This window comes from Stegastes partitus, unplaced genomic scaffold, assembly GCF_000690725.1.
Source record: "Stegastes partitus isolate 25-593 unplaced genomic scaffold, Stegastes_partitus-1.0.2 Scaffold1908, whole genome shotgun sequence".
In the NCBI taxonomy this organism is placed as follows: Eukaryota; Metazoa; Chordata; class Actinopteri; family Pomacentridae; genus Stegastes; species Stegastes partitus.
Window position 1 is genome coordinate 68,990 of NW_007579639.1, and position 20,779 is coordinate 89,768.

At 42.1% G+C, this 20,779-nt stretch overlaps 1 protein-coding gene across 4 annotated transcripts in view; it reads left to right on the top strand.

Moving 5' to 3' along the window:
• The first annotated feature begins 383 nt into the window (after positions 1–383).
• The window catches only part of rgs19 (regulator of G protein signaling 19), a 38,388-nt gene continuing 17,992 nt past the window's right edge, over positions 384–20,779 (top strand). For 2 of the 4 annotated variants that reach the window (XM_008302921.1, XM_008302924.1), the window contains exon 1: positions 384–535. In XM_008302921.1, coding sequence (XP_008301143.1) covers positions 479–535 — 57 coding nt within the window. In that variant the 5' untranslated portion in view covers positions 384–478. Of the gene's footprint in view, positions 536–11,939; positions 12,051–15,337; positions 15,887–20,779 lie in introns of those variants that run through there. The other 2 variants (XM_008302925.1, XM_008302926.1) reach the window with 2 other exon arrangements.

Here is a 20,779-nt window from a genome sequence, read left to right on the forward strand (position 1 = left end):
TGTTTATTTTTTTAAAAAAATGCTATTTGAAGTGTAATCAATGAATGCACAACAAATAGAAACGATAGACCAGCCTGTATAAAGTTTGCTCAGAGAAAACTCTCCTGCTCGGATGAACGTGTGGATCCGCGCATGCGCTGTGCCGCCTCTGTCCGCCAGGGCGGTGATCTCTCTCTCTCTCCCTCTCGCTCTCTCTCTCTCTCTCTCTGGCTCTCTCTCTCTCTCGCTGTTTGTACACCTCTCTCTATCGCTCTCTCTCTCCCCCTCTCTCTCTCTCTGGGAAAAACCCGAGCAGGAGGAGAGCAGCAGAAGGGGGAGGAGGAGGAGGACTCCTTCTTCTTCTTCCTCCGATACAGCGGCGGCGGCAGGATATTTGGAAAAAAAGAAATTTAAAAAAAAAAAAAAAAAAAAAAAAGGAGAAGCGGCGCACGGAGCCCCGCGGTGCGCAGCGGCACGGAGAGGAATAAAACGCACACGGATGTGCCTCCGAAAGCGCAGCGGATACCGCCCTCCGGACCTTATTAATGCCAAGATTGTGAGTATGTGATCGGCTGCAGGGAGCAGGCTGGGGGGAGGAGGGGGGAGGGAGGGGAGGCTTTCACTTTAATTTCCCCCCTTCTCCGGTCTCCAGTCAGCGGCGGGGCTTTTCCTCGCTCCGCGGTGTTGAGGAAAAGGTCGGTCTCCGTGATTCCTCCCCCTCTCCCCTCCCCTCCCTGCCTTCCTTCCTTCCTCACCCCTCCCTCCTTCCTTCCCTTCTTTCCTTCTCTTTACCTCCTTGGTTCCTACTCAAGAACAAGCAGGCAGTGTTTGTCTTTTTCAGTTTCTTTTAAACGCTTCTCTTAATGACATTGACACCAACTCAGCTGCTCCTATTTGCTGAACCGTGAAGCAGCTCAGTGGGAGAAAACAGGGGAAGAGGTTTCTTATGTCAGTGTGGATTCTCAGTCATCCAGGTCATGGCACACCAAAAAAAAAAAAAAAAAAGTCTAAGAGCTTCCCTTAAAAGCAGGAAAGTTTGTCCATTTGATTTCTAAAGATGTTCACTTGCTTTTTGGAAGGGCTTCCCTACTTTGTTTTTGTTTTCTTGCCTTTCGTAGTTGTTTCATTCAGCTCTCATGTGTAGTTTTGTAGAGGTGCAATGTGTCCAAGGACCAAAGAAGAGAAGTCCTCTTGCTTTTTAAAGGGGTGTCTTACTTTACTGTCTTTGTTTCAGCCGTCATGTGTGATCACTTAGTTTTGGGAGAGCTGGCCCGACGTCTGAGCCTGTTCTTCGTGCGTTAACTCGGGTCGGTAAAGGCCCGGGTCAAACCGACACGTGACAACCAAATCGGAACTGAATTTTTGTTCCTTCAAATTTTTCTGCAGGTTCAAAAAGTAAGAAAGATCCAATTTCGCTAGACCTGTGGTACAGTTGATGCACTTGTGTGCTATGAAACAAGTTTAACCAAGCCTGGATAAGTTCATCTGGCTTCACTAAGCCCAAATCGTACTTTCAGACACAATGTGGTTTGTGCTGCGCTTGCCCCTGGGGGGTGTTGCGGGGCACAGAGTGAAAAATGTGGAGTTTCGTCACTTTACTACTTCCTATTTGTTGTGTATGTAAGCAGCCTGCAATGCATTCTTGTAACGTTGCGATGCGTTTCAACAAAACGGGCTTCGTGTTTCCCGCTCTTCATTTGCATAAAGTTGAGGTCTCGGGTACTTTATGCAAATCAGCTACTTCTGGATGCTCCTGAGAAACTTTTAAACTAATCGTTGATTTAAATCGAAGACAGATTCAGGACCTTATTTCTTGCCTCAAATGTTTTCCGAAACATATTTTGCTGAGCTGTTTCAAAAGCCTACAAACGACTTGCCACGTCGGTACAGATTAGAATCCAGGAGGCGCACAATGTACGGAGTGAAGCATCTGTCCAACCAGACAGTGTTTATGCAGTCAGATTCCTGTTGAAGAGCACCTGTCAGTCATCTATTGTGACACCGCCTAATTGTGCAGTTGTCAAGTGTCCAAAGCTGGGAGGCCCCGGCGGACACATACCACCAGTCAGTAAGACATTCTGCATGAAATGATACCTCATTACATCAAACCACATAACAAGGTTAACGAACACCTGACATTGCCTACTTGGATAGAAACGTGTTCCCAAGATCCGGCTTTCCTCCCATGGTTAGGGTGACCAAACGTCCTGGTTTTCCCGGGACATGTCCTGTTTTCACGTCCTGTCCTGGCCGCCGTGGTTATTTTATTTTTTTTTTAAAGTGATGACAATGTCCTGGTCCTGTCCTGGAGGAGGCATTGAAATTACAAGGCGTCTTTGAGTAAACTTCAAGTATCATTTGAGTCTCTCATTGCCGGGCCGAGCGTCCTGATTTTCGATAATCAAAATATGGTCACCCTCCCCATGGTGTTCAGACATCAGGTTTTCCTCCGTCTTCCATACCTGGCCGGATGCCTCCTCTCTGTTGGTCGTAGCAGTCTGAGCTAGCTTTGCCCACAGACCGCCGTGGTGCGACGCAAGCCATTGGAAACAGTGCCTTTCAGAGCGCAGCGGCATCATTATCATTGTGAAAGGGGGCCGTAGCAACCGCAGTCAGGCTAAGCGGTCACATGAAGCTGGTTATCACCTTGTTGAGTCAATCCAGAGTTTCCGCTACTAACTACGAGTGCATTCACATAAAAGAGGCGGCGTTGGCAACAGGTGAGCAAACATGGACAAGTCTAGAGCTGCACTGTAAACCTATAAACTGTATGAATGTGTAAACTGGCTTGTCGATGTCACTGCCTCACGAGTACGTCTGACCGATCTAACTGTATTTGATTAAAGTGATGTGTTGCTGGTCGTAATATATTGCATTAGCATCGACACTGCGGCGTACGCATGTGCAATAGTCATATTGTAGGAAATGCAGCGTGAAATACGGCAAATTAACTCCCAACACGTAATGCTACAGTTGTTTTTGTTGCTTGATTCAAAAAGAAAACGCATTTTCTGATTCATTTGTAAGAGAAGTCTGCCTGCTAGAATATAATTTACTTGCGTTATTTATTTTTATAAACTTTATTAACAAGACACAGGGTTTGCTGACATGCAGGCTCCACATGTGCACAGTAAAAACGAGCAAGTAACAGCAGAGCAACACTAAAAAAAAAGGACGATTAGGTTGCAAAAGGAAACAAGTCGTATGGAAATGTTTCAATCACAGAAGAAGGGATGTTGACCAAACAAAGGTTCTCTGTACCGCACGAGAAGACACGACTAATGTGTTGGACCGTTTAAATCAGCACCACAAATCCTCTGTATGACGAGTGTAAAGCCAAATCTGAATGTCATCCGCAGTAAGAAACTACTTTGGATGCCTTTGCGAGTGTTACACCATATGAGAAAGGCTCCAAAATGCATTATGCCAGATGCACTCCACCGCCAGAATCACCACAATCATTCCAGATGGACTAATTCTTTCCAAATAGAGTTATTCAAGTCATCTGAACTTTTGTATTTGATCAGATATTGCAGAAAAATTAAATATTTCAAAGGACATCTTGTTGCTGAGATGTATACTTGTGGTGTGTACAACATTTTTTTTTGCCTTCGTTGTTTCATCTGCAACCCAGACGTATGAAAACACAATTCAAAGCGGTAATGAGGCTTACTAGAAAGTCAACAAGTACAAGGCTTCAGGTTTTTTTTTATGTCTTAGGATTATATTTCTTAACGAAGGCAAATAGTACAATGAAATTACTTGGAAACGTCTTGTTCTCAACACAAAAACATAAGCAAGACTGGAGTTCTCGCCGCTAAAAATGTACGCCTCCCATGTCTACGCTCATCGGGGAAAGAAAAAGGTTGAAACGGACTCTACAAACTCCTGAGATCCTCTGTCTGTTCACACACTGAGATCCAGGAACTGTGATGCCATTTTTGTACTACAGAGGTCTGTGGCACCAAGCAGGATTTGGAAATATCGAAGTAGCTTCAGGTTTTCAGGGCGACAGTGGTGATTCAGTTCTTATCTGCCGACCAATCAATTCTGTTGAAGAATGGCGTCGCTGATCCTGGAACATCCCGTGGAGCTAAGTATGCAGACGGTGAGGGAGGAAGGTTAGAGTCTTGAGAGTCCGTCTGAACCCTTTTTCTTTCCCTGATGAGCAGAGATATGAGAGATCTCGTTTATCAGCGGAGGGAGGTCTAGTCTGAGGTTGGTACTGTAGCACAGCGTGAGTTCTTATCCTGTTTACTACGTTAAATAGAAGCCATAATAGAGACTGAGACTTGTTTGCCAGCGGCAATGGATAGATCATGGATAGACCTTAAAGACAGGTCTAAGACAGAAGCCTGTATAAAGGTCTCAGTGGAGTATGACTACATATGTAAAGAAGGGAGAAAAAAAAGTTGTATGGAGCCTTTTGTGGCTTCAGAGGGAGCTGTGCGAAGTCAGATAAACGGCCTTTGGAGGCAACGTTGGTTGGGCCTGAAGACAGTAAAAAAAATCCAGAAGAAATCAGTGGGTGTGGAGAAGGTAAAAGATTTACCAGACTTCTGTTACCGCCTCTGTTTGAGGCATCGTGGCGAAACACTGATCAGACTTTCAGTTGCATTCGAGATATTTTAGGTTCATATATTACTGACTTTTACTTGATTAGACGGACTTGACTTTGACTGCGAGGAGGTTTTGTGTCGCTGCTGTGTTACTTTGGAACCCGAAGGCCCTCCGTCCAGAAATATTACTTACTGCTAAATCTTATCCTGATGTCACCGGTTTCTTGAACAGTAAAGTGAAAATGTAGTGTTGTTACAGTCCCTGCTGCGAGTGTGTCCATTTCTACCAAACCCCAAACTGTCCACTGAGAACTGATCCCAGAAACACGAGAACCACCCACAGTAATTCAGCAACACATTCAAAAAGTCAGTCAGTTACCACTTGTCAGTTGTGTCTTTCCTTGCTGTGTTTTTGTGGTATGTGAGTTTATGGTGACCTTGTTGTGCTTGATGGTATGTTTATGTATAAACTGATGCTCCTGCAGTAGCATAGCATAGCCTGAGTACAGACTGTAGTATTTCTATGGGGGATTTATAGGACTCTTTTATGTACATTCTCCTATTTCTGGCCATATAAGGTGTCACCCTTGTTTAGGCATTTTGAAGAGGAAGGAGACACAGAAAAGCGGAAATGAATGTGTTGTTGTGTTGAACTTAATTTAAATAGAAATGGGATCCCTTCATAGTGCAATAAATTCCTTTTCATTAATCACGCTGTGCAGCTTCTGGTGAAGGCATTGCATGAGGGGATGCTTTATGAAGAAAGAAGTCCACGCAGGAAGAAGTGTCAGACTTCAGAAGTACAGCATTTCCTCTCTGTTTTGGGTTCGCTGTGTCTGTGGAGCTGTTGGCTATCAAATTTCAGTGACCATCTCTGTTTATCCTCCTAAATGCTTGTCTTTTGGGGTTCTTTCCTGCAGACGTTTTGCATTACATAGTGCAAAAATGTTTTTTAAAAAATCCTCTTGAAAGAGAAGTGAGGTTGGTTTTTATGTGTCACAGTGAGGTTAAAAAAAAAAAAAAGTTCTCATGTGACTGAATTAACCCGGCTCAGGGAAGAACACTTTGATTAAGCAGCTTCAAACACATTCACTGTGAAAGTGCCCTCAAAAATCACAAGCATTTACATTCCTGCTCTGTATGATCTGTCATTCACGTGAGGGGGGGGTTTGCATCCAACGCTGTATGCTTGTATACTCTGTCGCCATGGAAACCAAACAATATCAGCTCTGTCTAAAGGATATCTGTGGCTAATTTTGGGGTCTCAGCCCCGAGATTAACCCTCTGAACTCCAAATCGGTCGTCGCTGAGCGCCAGCACGTCAAGAGAAAGCAACACATGGAGGCTGAGATGTAGATCTTTGCTTGATTTGAGCTCCTCTAAATATCGCTCTGTCCTCCCCGTGAGGAGAAATTAATACGCACATAGAATCTGACTAAAAGTTGTCCCATCCCTCTGAGACATAGCAGATTAGAAAGACAAGCCGAGTTTGATTAGGTTTATCTTTGCTACACTATTTCTAGACGAGGGTTGAGTTGTGTTGTTTCTCTCTTTTAGAATAAAACATTTCTACAGTGTTATAGACATCGGAACTCAAAAGCGAACTTTGAATAGCATATAATCTGTAAAAAAAACAGAAAGAATGGTGGGATTTTTAAGTTTGCGATAGAAGTCCTCGAACGACTTATGTGTGCTGTGCCATTTCATTGGAAAATCTAAGCGTTTAAGCGTGAAGATGACTCGTGTAAAAATATGCCAAAAATAACCAGATTCTGTAAAAACCAAAAAATTCTGCATTTCCTGTCACAACCGTGAAGCCATTGGTGACTCATCTTGTCACGTGACAAAATTCAGCGACTTATCAGCTGAAGTGCTCGGGGACTAGTATGGAAGCAAATTAAAAATGTACGTAATAAATTATCTTTATTCCAGTTTTGGTTGCACCTGTGGGCACTGGGGTAAAAGTTGCACATGTGAAGGTTCTGTCAATTTTTTATGAAATAAATAATAATAATAAAAAATCAAACTTTCCTTTCTAAATGATTCCTATCGTTATAACTTTGTTGCACAGAGTACATTTTTGAGCTCTCTCTTTCCACAGAGGTGCAGGACTTTATATTTGCAGTGAAAAATGATCCCAGTGACAGGAGGGGGAACAAAAAGCCCAGAAACTGCTTGGAGTTCAGAGGGTTAACACACACATAGAGCTTCTCAGATACTGACTTCAGTATGATCAGGAGTCTAGAAGTTTTTGCCAGTTGGTGCACACTTCCTCTCTCTGCGTCTTTCTTCATTGTGTCTGTTGCTTGCTTCCCTTTTTTTTTTTTTTTTTTTCCAGTTGGTCATCTCCTTCCCTTCCTACGTCTCTGTCTGTCTTCACTATTTCTGGCTTCTCCTTTGTTTCTCTTTTTGCCTCTAACATGTTGTTTCTGCCTGCCAGTCGATCTTTACTTCAGTGTTGTGACTATGTGCGGTAGCCATTCTCTTTTGGTGTCTTCATTATCATCTCTTACTGCTGGTGGACTCCCTCAGCGTTGTTGGTTTGCCCCATAATAATCCACACAACATCAGCATTCCCATGTCAGCAGAGATGTTGGATGAAAACCTCAGATCTCGAATGTTTTTCTAGGACTAAAAAAAAAAAACTGCCTTATTTTTAGTTTGATGAGCTTTTAGGTTATCCAGTGGGATTTTGAAAGTATCCCACCAAGAGGGCACGGAGTTTTCTCAGCCCATAGAGGTCCGTGTCATGTCTGTGGAATAACTTGAACTTGTGCAAAAGAAATACAGCACAAGTCACCAAGTTAGTGCGAATGCTTATTAATTTGCATTTCTTTCGACCGAAACTAGCATAAAAATAAAGATATCATGTTAGTTGCAGTCTGAACCAAAGAAGCATGTTTCCTTATGCATGAAGAATACAATTAGCATCTCTGTCGCATGACAATGCTTCATTTGTAATGGTATTTTAAGGGCACATTTTTGCCTTTCTTATTTCTTACGATTTGGATATTCCACTTGGCCATATTGCAGTTTTGTCCAGAGTTTATTCCACTCCGATTAGTTGCAGAAGTCAACTCTCAGCTCTGTGAGTCAGCAAAGGAGAGAATTATTTGTTGGCCTTTATAGGAAAATCTTAGGATTCACTTTACTTGTCAGATATCACTTTAATTGATTTCTATGATAATTGTCAAGAATTGATCGCCTGTAATGATGGTTATATGTAGCACGTGACTTCTACACAGTCAACAAAGGTATCAGAAATGGGTCATGTCACAGCGCCCCGTAGCCAAATAATCACAAGATTCCTGCTTCTATCCAAGTCTTCTTACTGTTGACTGTTACTAAAGGCAAAGATGAACACTCAGAAACCATAGCGATCACTTGTCAGGAATCAGGACCGACTTTACAGTTTCCGTTAAACTTGTGCAGAGAAGGCACAGTGGTGAAACTGTCTCACACAAGTTAGGACAGAATTTATTCTCTACTTATGACGTCTTGTCTGGCATCAATTCTGTTTTCTAAATATGACCTCCTGGCATTATTAGCTTTCCTTATTGAAACTAATTGACATGATGAGCAACAACCTTGCCGCTAATCTCAGTCTCATGGTTTCAATGTGGAATTCAAGTCATTTCAAAGGAGCATGAACCCCAGAAGTAATTTTCTAAAGGGCAGCTGTTTGTACAGACTTCACAACTACGAGGTTTCTTTGAACTCATTTATTAGAAGAACAACTTTCCTTCTCGCAAGTGGTGACTAAAACAGAATTATATACTTTTCTATAGTTTTTTAAAATTGTTATTTTGCTGCTGATATACTTGCTTTGCTGATCACCTTTTAAATTACGTTTGATGCAGTTGGTCTAATGATGCTTTTCTCCTAGTTTGGTTGAATATTTGGTTGGTTTTTTTTTACACCCTAGTTTGGTGTCGTATTCACTCTGGTATTCGCTCTGATCCAGTATGAACCGGTGCCTTAGTTTGTCCAATATTCTATACATAGACTGTATAAAAGATGGACGTAGCAACCGGCCCTGAAAAATGAAGCCAACCCGGAAGTGTCAAAAACCTACGTCCGCGCGCTGCTGGTTCCAAAAAGCCCTGGCTGCCATAGACTTGTATTGGAAAAGAAGTGATCACAGATCATGAAATACTGCATTCCTACAGCTCAGGATTTTTTTTTTTTTTCTTATTAGTTTTCATCGTCAAGTCCAGAGATCAGGTGGTCAATCTGAAAATAAATCAATACTGAATTTTTAAAAAATCGTCAACATTTTGTGGGGCAAGGGGCGTGGCTGGCTTGATTGACAGTCGGCAGCGACGATGCGGACGAAGCGAGCAGAAGGCGGTAAATGTGGGTGGGCAGAGAGGGCCCGCCTCTCAATCCGTCTGACCAATCGCTGCTTCTATGGCTCCGCCCCCCTCCCAAGATTTTTGTGTCACTGGCTCCAAAAATCCAAGATGTCAACCAGGAAGCAGCAAAACCCTGGCTTCATTTTCTCAGTGCAGAAACCAACGGGTGATGTCACGGGAACTACGTCCATCTTTTATACAGTCTATGATTATATAACATTCTCCTCTTTGTGGTCCAGTATTCACCAGTGATTTAGCAAAGTGCATCACCTTCCGGCAGCTCCAGTAGTCGCTGGTATTTTAGCCAAGGATGTTCCAATGCAGCTTTCTCCAAGTGCTCTTATTTCCTTTACATCTGTTTATCTCATTGCATGGAGATTATTTTATGTAAGGTTACTCCAGGTCAGAGATTGCTGCAGCAAGCCATGAGTCAGTGACTTTGACTATCGCTGAAAACGTATAACGTGATAAGGAGTCTGCTGGTCGTGACATGACTGATTCATTTACTAAAGTGGGCATCGGTGGATTTTCACTTTCTATCTAATCTGACAGTTACATTTATTTATTTCTTAATGGAGTTTTAACGCGTGAAAGTAACAGGTGTGTTGCACTATATGCCCATACTAGACAAGTATCATAACACCGTGCTGTGAAAAACGATGCCATTCTCCATTTAATACAGAATGACGCTGTTTTAACAGAAGCTGTATGTCCCTTAAGTTGTATCATGTGACAGCAGGACAGTGTATATGTATGTGCAGTGCTCTGCTTTCACTGTCTGCAGACATAGTGGACATGCCAACAGCCTTTTTCCTTTCTCATAAGCATGAGGCGCCGAAAATTAAGTTCTGTATTATAAGTTGGCTGAATTTTTTTCGCATGTTTTTTAAAATAATTTTGGTATTTTTACCTTTTAAAAAGTGTCCTACCTGGGGAGTCACAGGATTTAATATCTCCAGAAATATAACTGCCACAGCCATGAAATTTAGTGAGGACACAGACAAAATAGTTTCCAGCAGAAGCCAAATTAGTTATTGGCTCTTCATTGGTTGGTTGAAATAAACTTGCCACACATCAGACTGTTGAAGGCCTCAAAAGTTGATGAAGTGTTGATCAAAGACTATATGAAGAGTTCATTTGCAAAAACCGATAACTCCATTTTTGTAGATTTTCAGAAAATGCATTGTTGTTGTTGTTTGCTTGAGATAATATCAGTCAAACTGATGTTGAGTGGATTTGACTCAGTAGAAATGACAAAAATAAAGATAACTTAAGTTGGATTGATATTGTCTCAGGTAGATGATGGAAAAATGGGTTTTCCGAAGGTTTGTGAAGATGGATGTTTTTGCAAATGAACTCTTCATATCTTAAGTAGGAAATATGAACACATTAATATACACTGACAGGAACTCTCTGGGGCCTCAGACATTACCTGTGTTTAAAACGTTTTGGACTTCTTTCTATTTTAAAGAGCCAATAATTACACTATTTGCCTCAACTGGAGCCATTCAATCATTGCCTTCCATCCATCCATCCATTATCTATACACCGCTTAATCCTCATTAGGGTCATGGGGGGCTGGAGTCTATCCCAGCTGACTCAGGGTGAAGGCAGGGGACACCCTGGACAGGTCACCAGTCTATCACAGGGCTACACTTAGAGACAGACAACCAAGCACACTCACATTCACACCTACGGACAATTTAGAATCACCAGTTAACTTCAACATGTTTTTGGACTGTGTGGGAGGAAGCCGGAGAACCCGGAGAGAACCCACGCTGCACAGGGAGAACATGCAAACTCCACGCAGAAAGATCCCGGTGCCCCCACCAGGACGCGAACCGGTGACCTTCTTGCTGCGAGGCAACTGTGCTACCAACTGTGCCACCCTGCAGCCCTCAATCATTGCAAAACCTAGATTTCCATCCAAGCTGAGCTGTTTAATTTGACTTGTATTTTTTTTTTTTTTTTAGCCAACTTACTGATGTAGCAAACATCTTTGTATGCAAATGCAACCTTCACACTCCCATTACTGCAAGCTGCTAAAGATTTAGCCATTCAGTGGATGAATGAAATGTGCACTAAAGTACTGTTGCACTTCTCTCGACATGTGAAGGTGCAGAGACTGAAACAAGACTCTTCCGGTTCTAGTTGGTTATGAAAATGCATGACCACGGTGGTACATATATTTCAGCTGTGTCATGTCGGCGAGGTGCTTTTCGGTGTCTGAGAGCATTGTGGAGGTTTAGTGAGCAGCGGCCCACCATGACAGCAACTTCTGGCTGCTGTCCACAGAGCTTGAGCAGGGAGGTGTTCCTGGATGTTCAGAGAGATAAACACCCGATAAGCCACTCTATCTCAGGTCTACATTGTGCCTATTATTTAAAAACTGTACCAGTTAAGTAATTATAATTTGATATACAATGTTTAATTCAACATACCAACTGTGTACTTCATCTTTTTATTGCACCCGAATGGGTTTTACAGCTTTCTTTGCTTAAAAACAGCTCTATTACAACAACACTAAGAAACGTGAACACAGATTGACTTGGAAATTTTGGAAATAATCTTAGAATCTGAGCACAATTTGAAACTTAGTCCATTGATTCTGAGACTGATTCTCAGAATTTCGTGTAACACATCAAAGATCCGTCATTAATGTCAGATTGTTAGCGTGACAGACGGATGATTGGTGCACACACACTCACTATGGCCTTTTTTTTCTCTCCTTGTGTACGTGTGTGTGTGTGTGTGTGTGTGTGTGTGTGTACACCCGTGTCGTTGTGGATACATGTACATTATTTGGACTTTTGGTGCATTTTGTTGGTGCTGTATCCTGCCATGTGTGTGTGTAAACGGTGTATCTGATCCATGGCTGTGTGTTCTTGTGGGATTCCACACATATTCATGTATCACTGTGTGCGTTGTTGTGATGGATTTGTATTGTACGCGCTTCTGTGTGGCATATTTGCGTGAATGCATGTTTGCATGTGCATTCCTCTGTGCGCGTGTGTGTGTGTGTGTTTGGATGTATGTATTTATAAAGGAGAGGTCCGAGGCAGAAGGGGGGATGACATGCATGTGTCCGGCCTGCTAACATCGCTGACGACTCGCGCACTAACCGACTGCCCACCCTCACGACATGGCGGATGTACTGGTAAACCAACTGCACCTCTTCCTCTGTCCTCTCTCTGTCTGCAAAGTCTCTTTTCTCTTGCCTTTCTTCTCTGATTGTCAATGCATGAGAAGTGTAACTAAACAACCTCTAAGGCCTGCACGTGTGTTAAACCACTTGTAGCCATCATGCAGTACTGTTAAGCACAGGTCTAGGAGTAACCCTAACCACTAAACCATGAACATTTGGCAAAAAATACTAAATGAAAATTTGGTTTTCAAGCAAACTAATTTTGCCACAAATGTTTAATTTTCTGTTTGTTTTACTCCCAAAAGAAATGATACTACAGAGACATGAAAGGAAACAGCTTGCTGTCATAGCACTCTTTTCATCCAGGATAACAGAAGATGCTGCTCATCCTCAGGTGACCAGCTGCTCTCACCTGGTTGACGTGTTTTTTTTGCACAAAATTTAGATTTTTTTTTGCAGCTATACTGAGCAAATGTTTGAAATCCATTTTGCTAACAAGATAACTGACTTCTTTCATTTCTGTCTCATAGCTTTTAGATTTTAGATCAATTAAACTGAGCAGGTAGTTTTCAATATTAGCGTTGACTTCTAAAACCCATCCAGCTGTCCTGTGCTTGGTCTTTTCTCCTGATTCTCGTGAATATAACTGTCATTTATTTTTCACATGTCACGCTGCTGCTGTAGACCACCTAGAACTGCTTGTTGCACTCTCTGTCTTCTGTGTTTAACTCTTCCTCCCTATGTCTCCCTCAGTTGTTTTCTTATCTCACCCTCCCCCCTTTTTTTATCCATTATGTCTGCCTCTCACCCACTTTCCTCCCTCTATCGCTTTCTTTAGTTCCACTCCCCTCAACTTCTCTCCACCGCTGAGGTAACGACATGCATGTTAGGCAGCGCAGTGGAGCTGCGTCTGTTTCCACTTTGGCCATGTGGCCTCTTGCTTGATGGCAACTTCACGGTGGAGTTTGTGATTCTGGAGAAGGATTGTCGATATTTAGCTCGTTGGCACACGCTGCTCTTGTCGTGTTGTGTGGGTTAGTCTGAGCCATGTTGCTTGTTTCCTATTTACAGAGTCAGAGAACACAGAATCTTGTCATTCACAAAGCAAACCAAGAGGAGATATATATAGAATTTGCGAAAAACTTTCCTGTATTTGTATTGATGAGTTTAGCTTTAAAGCAAGAAGCAGAAGTCGCCATAGACCTTCACACATACACTATGTGGCTAAAACATTACAAAATTAAACCTGACATCGATGTAGACTCCACTGGGAACGACCTGTGTCCAGCTGGGGATTCTCAAGCCAACTTTCCTCTTGTGTCTGAAGTTCTTTCTCACACATCAGCACCTAATTGTGACTAATTGTGCTGGTTGTCTTGACTTTTCTCAGGTTTCTGCACTTCTCTCCTGCTGACTCAGATGCGTCTCAGCTAGTCGCTAAAGTTCCCAAATGACAATCTTTTAAAAAAAGATAAAGAAAAATTGACTCATACAAACGACATTCTTGAGTTCTCTTGACTTCTAACAATGGTCGTGCTCACATAGAGGTACAGGACTATACACTGCAGTGAAAAATGAGCCCACAGTGAGTAAAACTGTGAGCAAAAAGATGCCCAGAAGGCTGAAAGACTTAAATTCGTAGCCTTTCCTGTGTGATGCAACACCACCGCCTGTTTTCTCCAGGTATTCATCCAGGCTGGTATTCTTTTCATCAAAATGAAATTTCATCTGACGTTCCTGGAGGCGCCATTTATTTCAGGAAAGGCATCGCGCACGACTTTTTATATTCTGCAGGAAACCCTCGCCCCTATCTGATCGTCGAGTATCTCATTTCAAAGCGGTGGGCTTTTAATCTGCCGCTTTAACGGCCTCCATTCTTTTGGGAGAGCTCTCCGCGAGGCTCCGGAGCGCGGCTGCAGGGATGTTCTCCCGTTCAACCACAAGGTCGGATGTTGGTCATTGAGGCAAACGTTTCAGATCATCCCAGGGGGTGTAGGAGGGCTGGGTCCAGCTCTTGGATTAAACATTTCTTTATAGATCTGGCTTTGTGCATGGAGGTATTGTCATGTTGAAAGGAGAATGGGAGTTGCCCAAAGTGTTGCCGCAACGTTTGAGGTATGTCGCTGTCTGCAATGTAGGAAATAAGAGTTCAGTTGTTTGGATTTAAGGGGCCAAAACTAAAAACCAGAGCCAGACCAGAAGTACATTAAAGTATGTAGACGAAAGTATCAGACATGAAGAAAGCAAACAGTGTTTTAATTTTTTTTTTCACAGAGTCGGACTAGACAGACAATTTGTGGAGAGGCATACCTCTTTAATGCATGGAGGATGCTGGAGCATTTCTGTGACTTGAAATCCAACCCTGTACCTGTCACAAAAGCATGTTCCTCTACAACGAAGCTACATTCTCAATGATGCTTTAAAGGACACATCATTTTTGTTCTGAAATGATTATTTTCTCACCTTTGTCATTGATGAACCGTTAGTCTTAGAGTTAAATGTCTTTTTTCTGTCATTTTTGATGGAGATTCTGTCATTTTCAGAGGATTCTGACAAAAAGTTCTGTCCCTATACCACGATTCAAGATGAGCTTTATTGGTCACATACACATTTATACACTGACAACGTGCGGTGAAATGTATTTTGTACCAGCATCCAATTTCAATAAAAGAAAAAGAAGTGTTAAAGAAGTACGTATACTTTATGTATGCATACACATAAATAAAGCAAATGGAACACTGTTATGATTCCAATGATGGGAAAATGTTTGTGTGTTTACATGCTGTTGGTCCTGACAGGAGGATGCTGTCTCCAAACCTCCAACCGCAGTCAGATCTCAAATTGCTTATTGTAGTGTATTATTGTAAAAATATTCAAACTGCAGCTTAGAGTTAAACTAGTTGACAAAATGGGCTTTTAAATGAAGCAAACCAAACCAACTGAAACATCTGTGGAAGAAATAACTTTGCAGGAAATTTAACAATTGATCCTAATAGTGATTAATGTATTGTTGTTGTTTTCTTTCAGTTTTCATTCACTTCCTGGTTGGTTTAGGCGCCAAAATTTTGTGGTTAGGTTGAAGAAAACATCACACTTTGGTAGACACTTTAACACGTTAGGCACCAACATTACAAACGTATGTGATACAAACAAACATAATCCTTAATCCATTATTCTTTCTATATTTTTGGATGCTGCTGTGGTGTGTAAATGTTCCCTAATGGGGGATCAATAAGAAAATATTCTATTCTAGTCCATCAGAAAATACATTTCCCTCAACATGTGGATGCAGTATAGTTGCATAGTAATTTAGAGAGTGAGTGGGTTGCATAGTCAGATTGTCAAAGTTTGGTATTCTCGTGGAAGACAGAGAGACGTTGACAAGTCTCAACTGGACTCCAGAGATGGCCAAGTTCAGAGCAAGAAGGAATGTAAATGCTGTTTTTTAGCAGCTTTTCCCCTTCTATTCATGCCATGATGACATGAATAGGCCCATGCACTCATAACTGGTCGGGTTGGGTTGGTGTGTGTGTGTGTGTGTGTGTGTGTAGACAGCAGGTCTGATTCATCATGTTTCAGAAAGAAACCAAGAAGCTCTGTGTGTCACAATACCTCTGACTCTGTTTCCTGCCTCTCTCTCTGTCTCTCTCCATCTTTTCCTGTTGCCTCGGACTGCCTTTCGTCTCTCTTCCTCCTTTGCTTGAGTGAAGGCATGTTGATTGATGGAATCATTGTAGCCGTTAGCAAAAGAGCGAGCGAAGCAAAAAAAAAAAAAAAAAAGAAGGATCCCGTTTGTTCTTTCATTCACTCGTCCATCGCTGATCCACAATTGAATCGTCTCGTCTCTGGTGAGCTTTGCTGCTGAATGCTTTCTCTGTGCTCAAACTTTAATGTGCCAGCTACTGAACGGGCTTCGGTTATTTTGTGCACTCTTAAAAAGTTCTGACTCAATGGCTCGACAGACAGTTGGAGATAGACTGTTAGTTCTTTGATTGACCTGTCGATAAGAGACTCTAGCAAACACGCTGTTGCTTAACAAGTCAAATTTAAATGACTTAATAGCCTCTCTGTGGTTCATTGAAGAAATTCTCGGTCGTGCTGATAAAAATCTTTCCACACCCTGTCAGTGTGTGAAAATGCGTTGTCATCAAGCGTCAAACAGGACAGTTTTTTCTCAGTTCCGGAAAACTGGATCTGGGCTCTCTAGGAGATGTGCAGTTTTGCATGTTTTGACTGACAAATTGCCTCCATAAGTCTTTGACATTTTTTTAAATCATAAGATTTCAGATGAATTTTTCCACTTTTGAAATGAGAATTAGATTCTGTTTATTGTTGAATGTTTGTTTTGAATTGAATTGGTAGCGGCTTCTCTGTGTAAAAAAAAAAGAAAGGTAGAATCAGAAAGCATTGGAGTCTCCGTATGATGATGTGATCTCTGGGATTCGGGCCGGACATTTTCTAACTCATGGAAATCCACCCAAACCTAAAGCCAATCCTTTGTTTATGTCATGTAGGTGTGGTAAAAGCCAAACACAATTTGAAGATGGATGACAGTATTAACAAACAATAATGTACTAATCAATAACACAAACAGAGCACAGTGGACACTGGTCTGTGCTGACGTTGCTTTCTTAGTCAACAGATACGTGATGTGGACCCCGGAGGCGGCTCTGTTCGTTATGCCACTGAGATGTAGGAACACTGTCCTAGTTGATACCAGTTTGCCTTAAACGTGTAGCTTGTGGCTGGAGGCTGAAGTATCACAGAAGTCTTTGTTGTGATGCCCGTTGCTCTGTAAACCTCTACAGTGCTCTTTGCTCACCAACACAGAACTGCCCCTAGTGTGAGTGAGCACCTCTTTGGTTGCTGCTGCATGAAACGATTAGAGGCTCCACCTGGTGGAACAACCAGGTACTGCAACTAATCTACGGTACATGTTCTGACATGTACGTAGAGAATCGGGCTGGGTCATATCATAGCATGCACGGTACTACTGGTGTAATGTTAGGGGATAATATGAGATTGAAATATGATAGAATTTGAGTGAAACGCGCCTGCACAGTGCAGTGGTTTTCGTCCGGTCTAATGCACATGGTGCGAGAAGCATGGCGGCGACCAAGGAGGAGGGTGAATGCAGTGCATCAGCCAACACAGTAGGGCTGGACCTGAATATTCGCCCGCTACCCGATAGTGGAAACAGAACTGTGTCTGCTATCCTAAACCGGCATTAGCATCCAAGTACTGCCTGTGCGTGCTGTTGCTATATACCCCCACCTCCCTTTATTTGCACCAATAAAGTTGTGCAGTTTTGAAGTATTTTGTCTCGCATCAATTATATCATCAGTTATATCGTTATCGCAAATTTTCTCATTTATATCGTGATAAATATTTTTGGCCGTATCACCCTGCCCTAGTAGAGAATGTAGGGTTTCGCCGTCTTTTAGAGCTTGTGGAGTCCCTTCAAACTCTACACTACATTTTAGACAGCGAAACTTTTGTCGTCTGCTACTGGATTTAAACCTGTGAGCTTTAAATTGACAACAAAAATGCGTTTTTGTGAATAGAGGATTTTAGTGGGATGCCAACATAGTTTTGTTTGAATTAAGGAGATCCTCTTGAAATGGGCATGTGGCAGCTTGTATGGCTGTAGTGGTGTGTGTGTGGTTGCGGGTCAAGTAGACGTGTTTTGCAAATGTGTGCATTACACTGCGTTTGGAATTTGAATGCACGCATGAGCAGCTGCAGCTTAATTGTGTGTATCTCATCAGTGTGTGTGTGTGTGCGTTTAGGCAGGCTTTTCCTTAAAAGGAGAGGAGATGAATTTGGAGGCTGATATGGTTTGTCGTCGCAGCCCTCCGGTGAAAAACCTTGAATCTGTCACCTCAGAGAGCTGTTAGGCTGGATTTATAGACCCACTTAATGTGTGTCTGTGTTTTTGTGTGACTGTTGTGAAGCAAGAGAGACTTTAAGTGTGAAAGCAATGGAGTGTGTGTGTGTGACATTTTCAAAGAAAAAGTAATGAAGAGGGACAGATCAAGAGAGAGAAGAGCAGCATGGTGGATAAAGTGTGTGTTTGTCAAACAGTGCATTAGTAAAGGTTTAACAGTGTTCAACGTGTCAGGGCACGAGACTGGAAGAGCTCCTTTATTCCACAGAATTGTTCACCTTTCTCCCGCACTTGTTCCCTCGTGTGACTCACTGAAAGTCACCTGTTCTGTATGTAAGAACAGACATGGGTGATATGAACCAGTGACAGACACATCAATAGCAATAAGAAAACTGTTTAACAGATTGTCAGATAGTTTCCCTTTGAGGTGTCGTGAAGCCACTAAACTAGCCGTTGTTAAACTAAAATGAGGACAGATTCAGCAACTGTTTTCCGCCTCAGATGTTTTCAGAACCACTTTTCACTAAACGGTTTTTGTAATAAAAGAAAAAGTTTGAGAGCGAGTCGCCATGTTGGTCCGACGCCCCGACAGGACTGGCTTCCGGTGAACGTAAGCATCTGTCGTCACACCACCTAGTGGCCCGCTATCGACACGCCCACCAAGCGTGCAGTGTTGGGAAACAGTGCATTGCTTCCCGTGTTGAAACACCCCTCCAGACATGTGCCTTAAGTGACCCAGCCTCCTCTGAGGTGGCTTGACACATGGGGTCAATGCATGGTCTCCATATTGTGTCTAGTAACACCCTGTCTAGGCCAGTCATTTGGAACCCATTCTGTAGTACATTACGGTCTGTCTGCACTTCATTATCAATCTGCTAAAGCGGGGAAATAAACAATCTGAGCTGCTTCTCCAATCATGAGCTAAACGAAGGATGCAGTTTTGGTGTTCACTCAATATCGTGGTGAGTGGAGTTGTTTTAGTGGAACATTTGAAAGCAGCGAGGCGGGCAATGTTGTTAAAATGGATAATCTAGCAGGGCTGCTTTATTGCATGGTCCAAATCTTTGGGACAACTTTGAGAGTTGGTTGCTTGCTTGGACGTTGGTCATTCTTGTAGCACGGTGGATTTGGAAAGCAGTAACACGGAGATAGCAGAAGGAGAAGAGAAAGCGGCCAATGGCAGGCGGATACCCGCAGTCTACATCCAGCGAGTCAGAATAAAAATAATAAATACAGGTCAGTACCTCAATAGAGCAATAATTAGTGCTGTTGATAACATTTCAACCGTGTGTAAGAAGAGCCATGAAAACAATAAACATGGACGCTGCAAAATAGCCATAAGGAAGCCAGAAGTAGTCAACTACTGGCTTGTAGCCCTTATCAGCAAGATTAAGCTTGATTTAAAAAAAACAAAACCAAAAAAAAATAAACATCTGCTTCTAACTGAGCAAAAACTAAGCAGTGGTAACAGAAACTCCAGGAACAACTGGGACACTGAGGGTTTAAGTCATTTGATTGTGGTAGCCGTAGCCTCGGGTTCTCATAACTTGTGAGTGTCATATTCTTTGATTGATTAAATGGTTGATGAGTGAACCCATACTTCAAATGTGTTTGTCTGAAGATTTATGCTGCTGGTTTTTCCAGAGTTCCAGCTAAACTTGGAAGTCTCGCGTAGTGACGATACACAGGTGCAGCCTCGCCTCCAGGCTTTCTTTTTGTTTTGTTGCCTCACTTTCATCACTCCTTTTATATAAAATCATTGACAAAACGTGACGGAACATGAGAGGCAGTGAGCTGGAAAGGGACTACTCGGATTTAAGGTAGTACCGCCTGGAGGTGTAAGGGAGTATGATAAGTAGCGCAGACCATTCCTGTTTAGAGTTCTTAGTTCCACAAAAACATTCTTGCATGATTCAGACGTGCTGGAAATGAGCCCCTGAAGAAAAATGATTAAGAAGTGAAGGCGGAAGAAAAGATCCGTGACTGTGTGTAAATAGGGGATGTCCTGGTTTGTTCTTCAGACTTGGGATAGGGGCTGACAGTGGCTAAAATCTCTGTGACAAAGTGTGCTTTTAGATTGAACAAACCAAACAGACTGCAGCGTCTAGAATAAATAAATAACTACAACTATGCAAGCAATGTAACAGCTGGCTAAATCTAGATTAGAGCTCAGTCGACTAGTTTGAGTCGACAAAAAATTAAATTTTTTTGCAGTATGAAAAGGAAACAAATGTTTTCATATTAAAGTGCAAAACTGTCGAGTTAAACTTGCAAATCCAAAATCATAAAAAAATCATAAAAAGAAGGTTTTTTATTTTGGGTCAGTCGTGGAACTCCAAAAGATCTCAAAGAATCTGTTAAACCCAAAGTGGAAAGAGTTGCTGAAGCATTTTCTTTCCTCCTTATTGTTTATTTGTTCTCTGACATAAGTTGTAGCTTCAAGTTGTCTTTAATTTATGCCTATGTTGAGTTTTTTAGACAGCACACCGAGCTTCTGCTCCTGTGTCCATGTATCCGTCCATTAGTCATAGTCGCTTTATTATGTAAGGCCAGCTCATGCTTTCTGCACCTGCATGTTCACAAGGGTAAATTTCATCGTCCGCCCAAGTCACAGGAGACTCTCTGTCATTCACAACTTTATGATTCACCATTAAAAGAGTTATTATTGATAGGGATGTCCCAATCAAGTCCTTTTTTCTTTTTTGTTTTTGCCCCTGTCCAATTTGAGTCATTTCATATTTAGTATCTGTCAGTCCCAGTCAGATGCTCTTTTTGGAAATAATACAGACTTTGAATACATGAAAGTTGTTAGAATCAATCCGGTATGTACACTTGACAGCTAAATAGTTCTGCA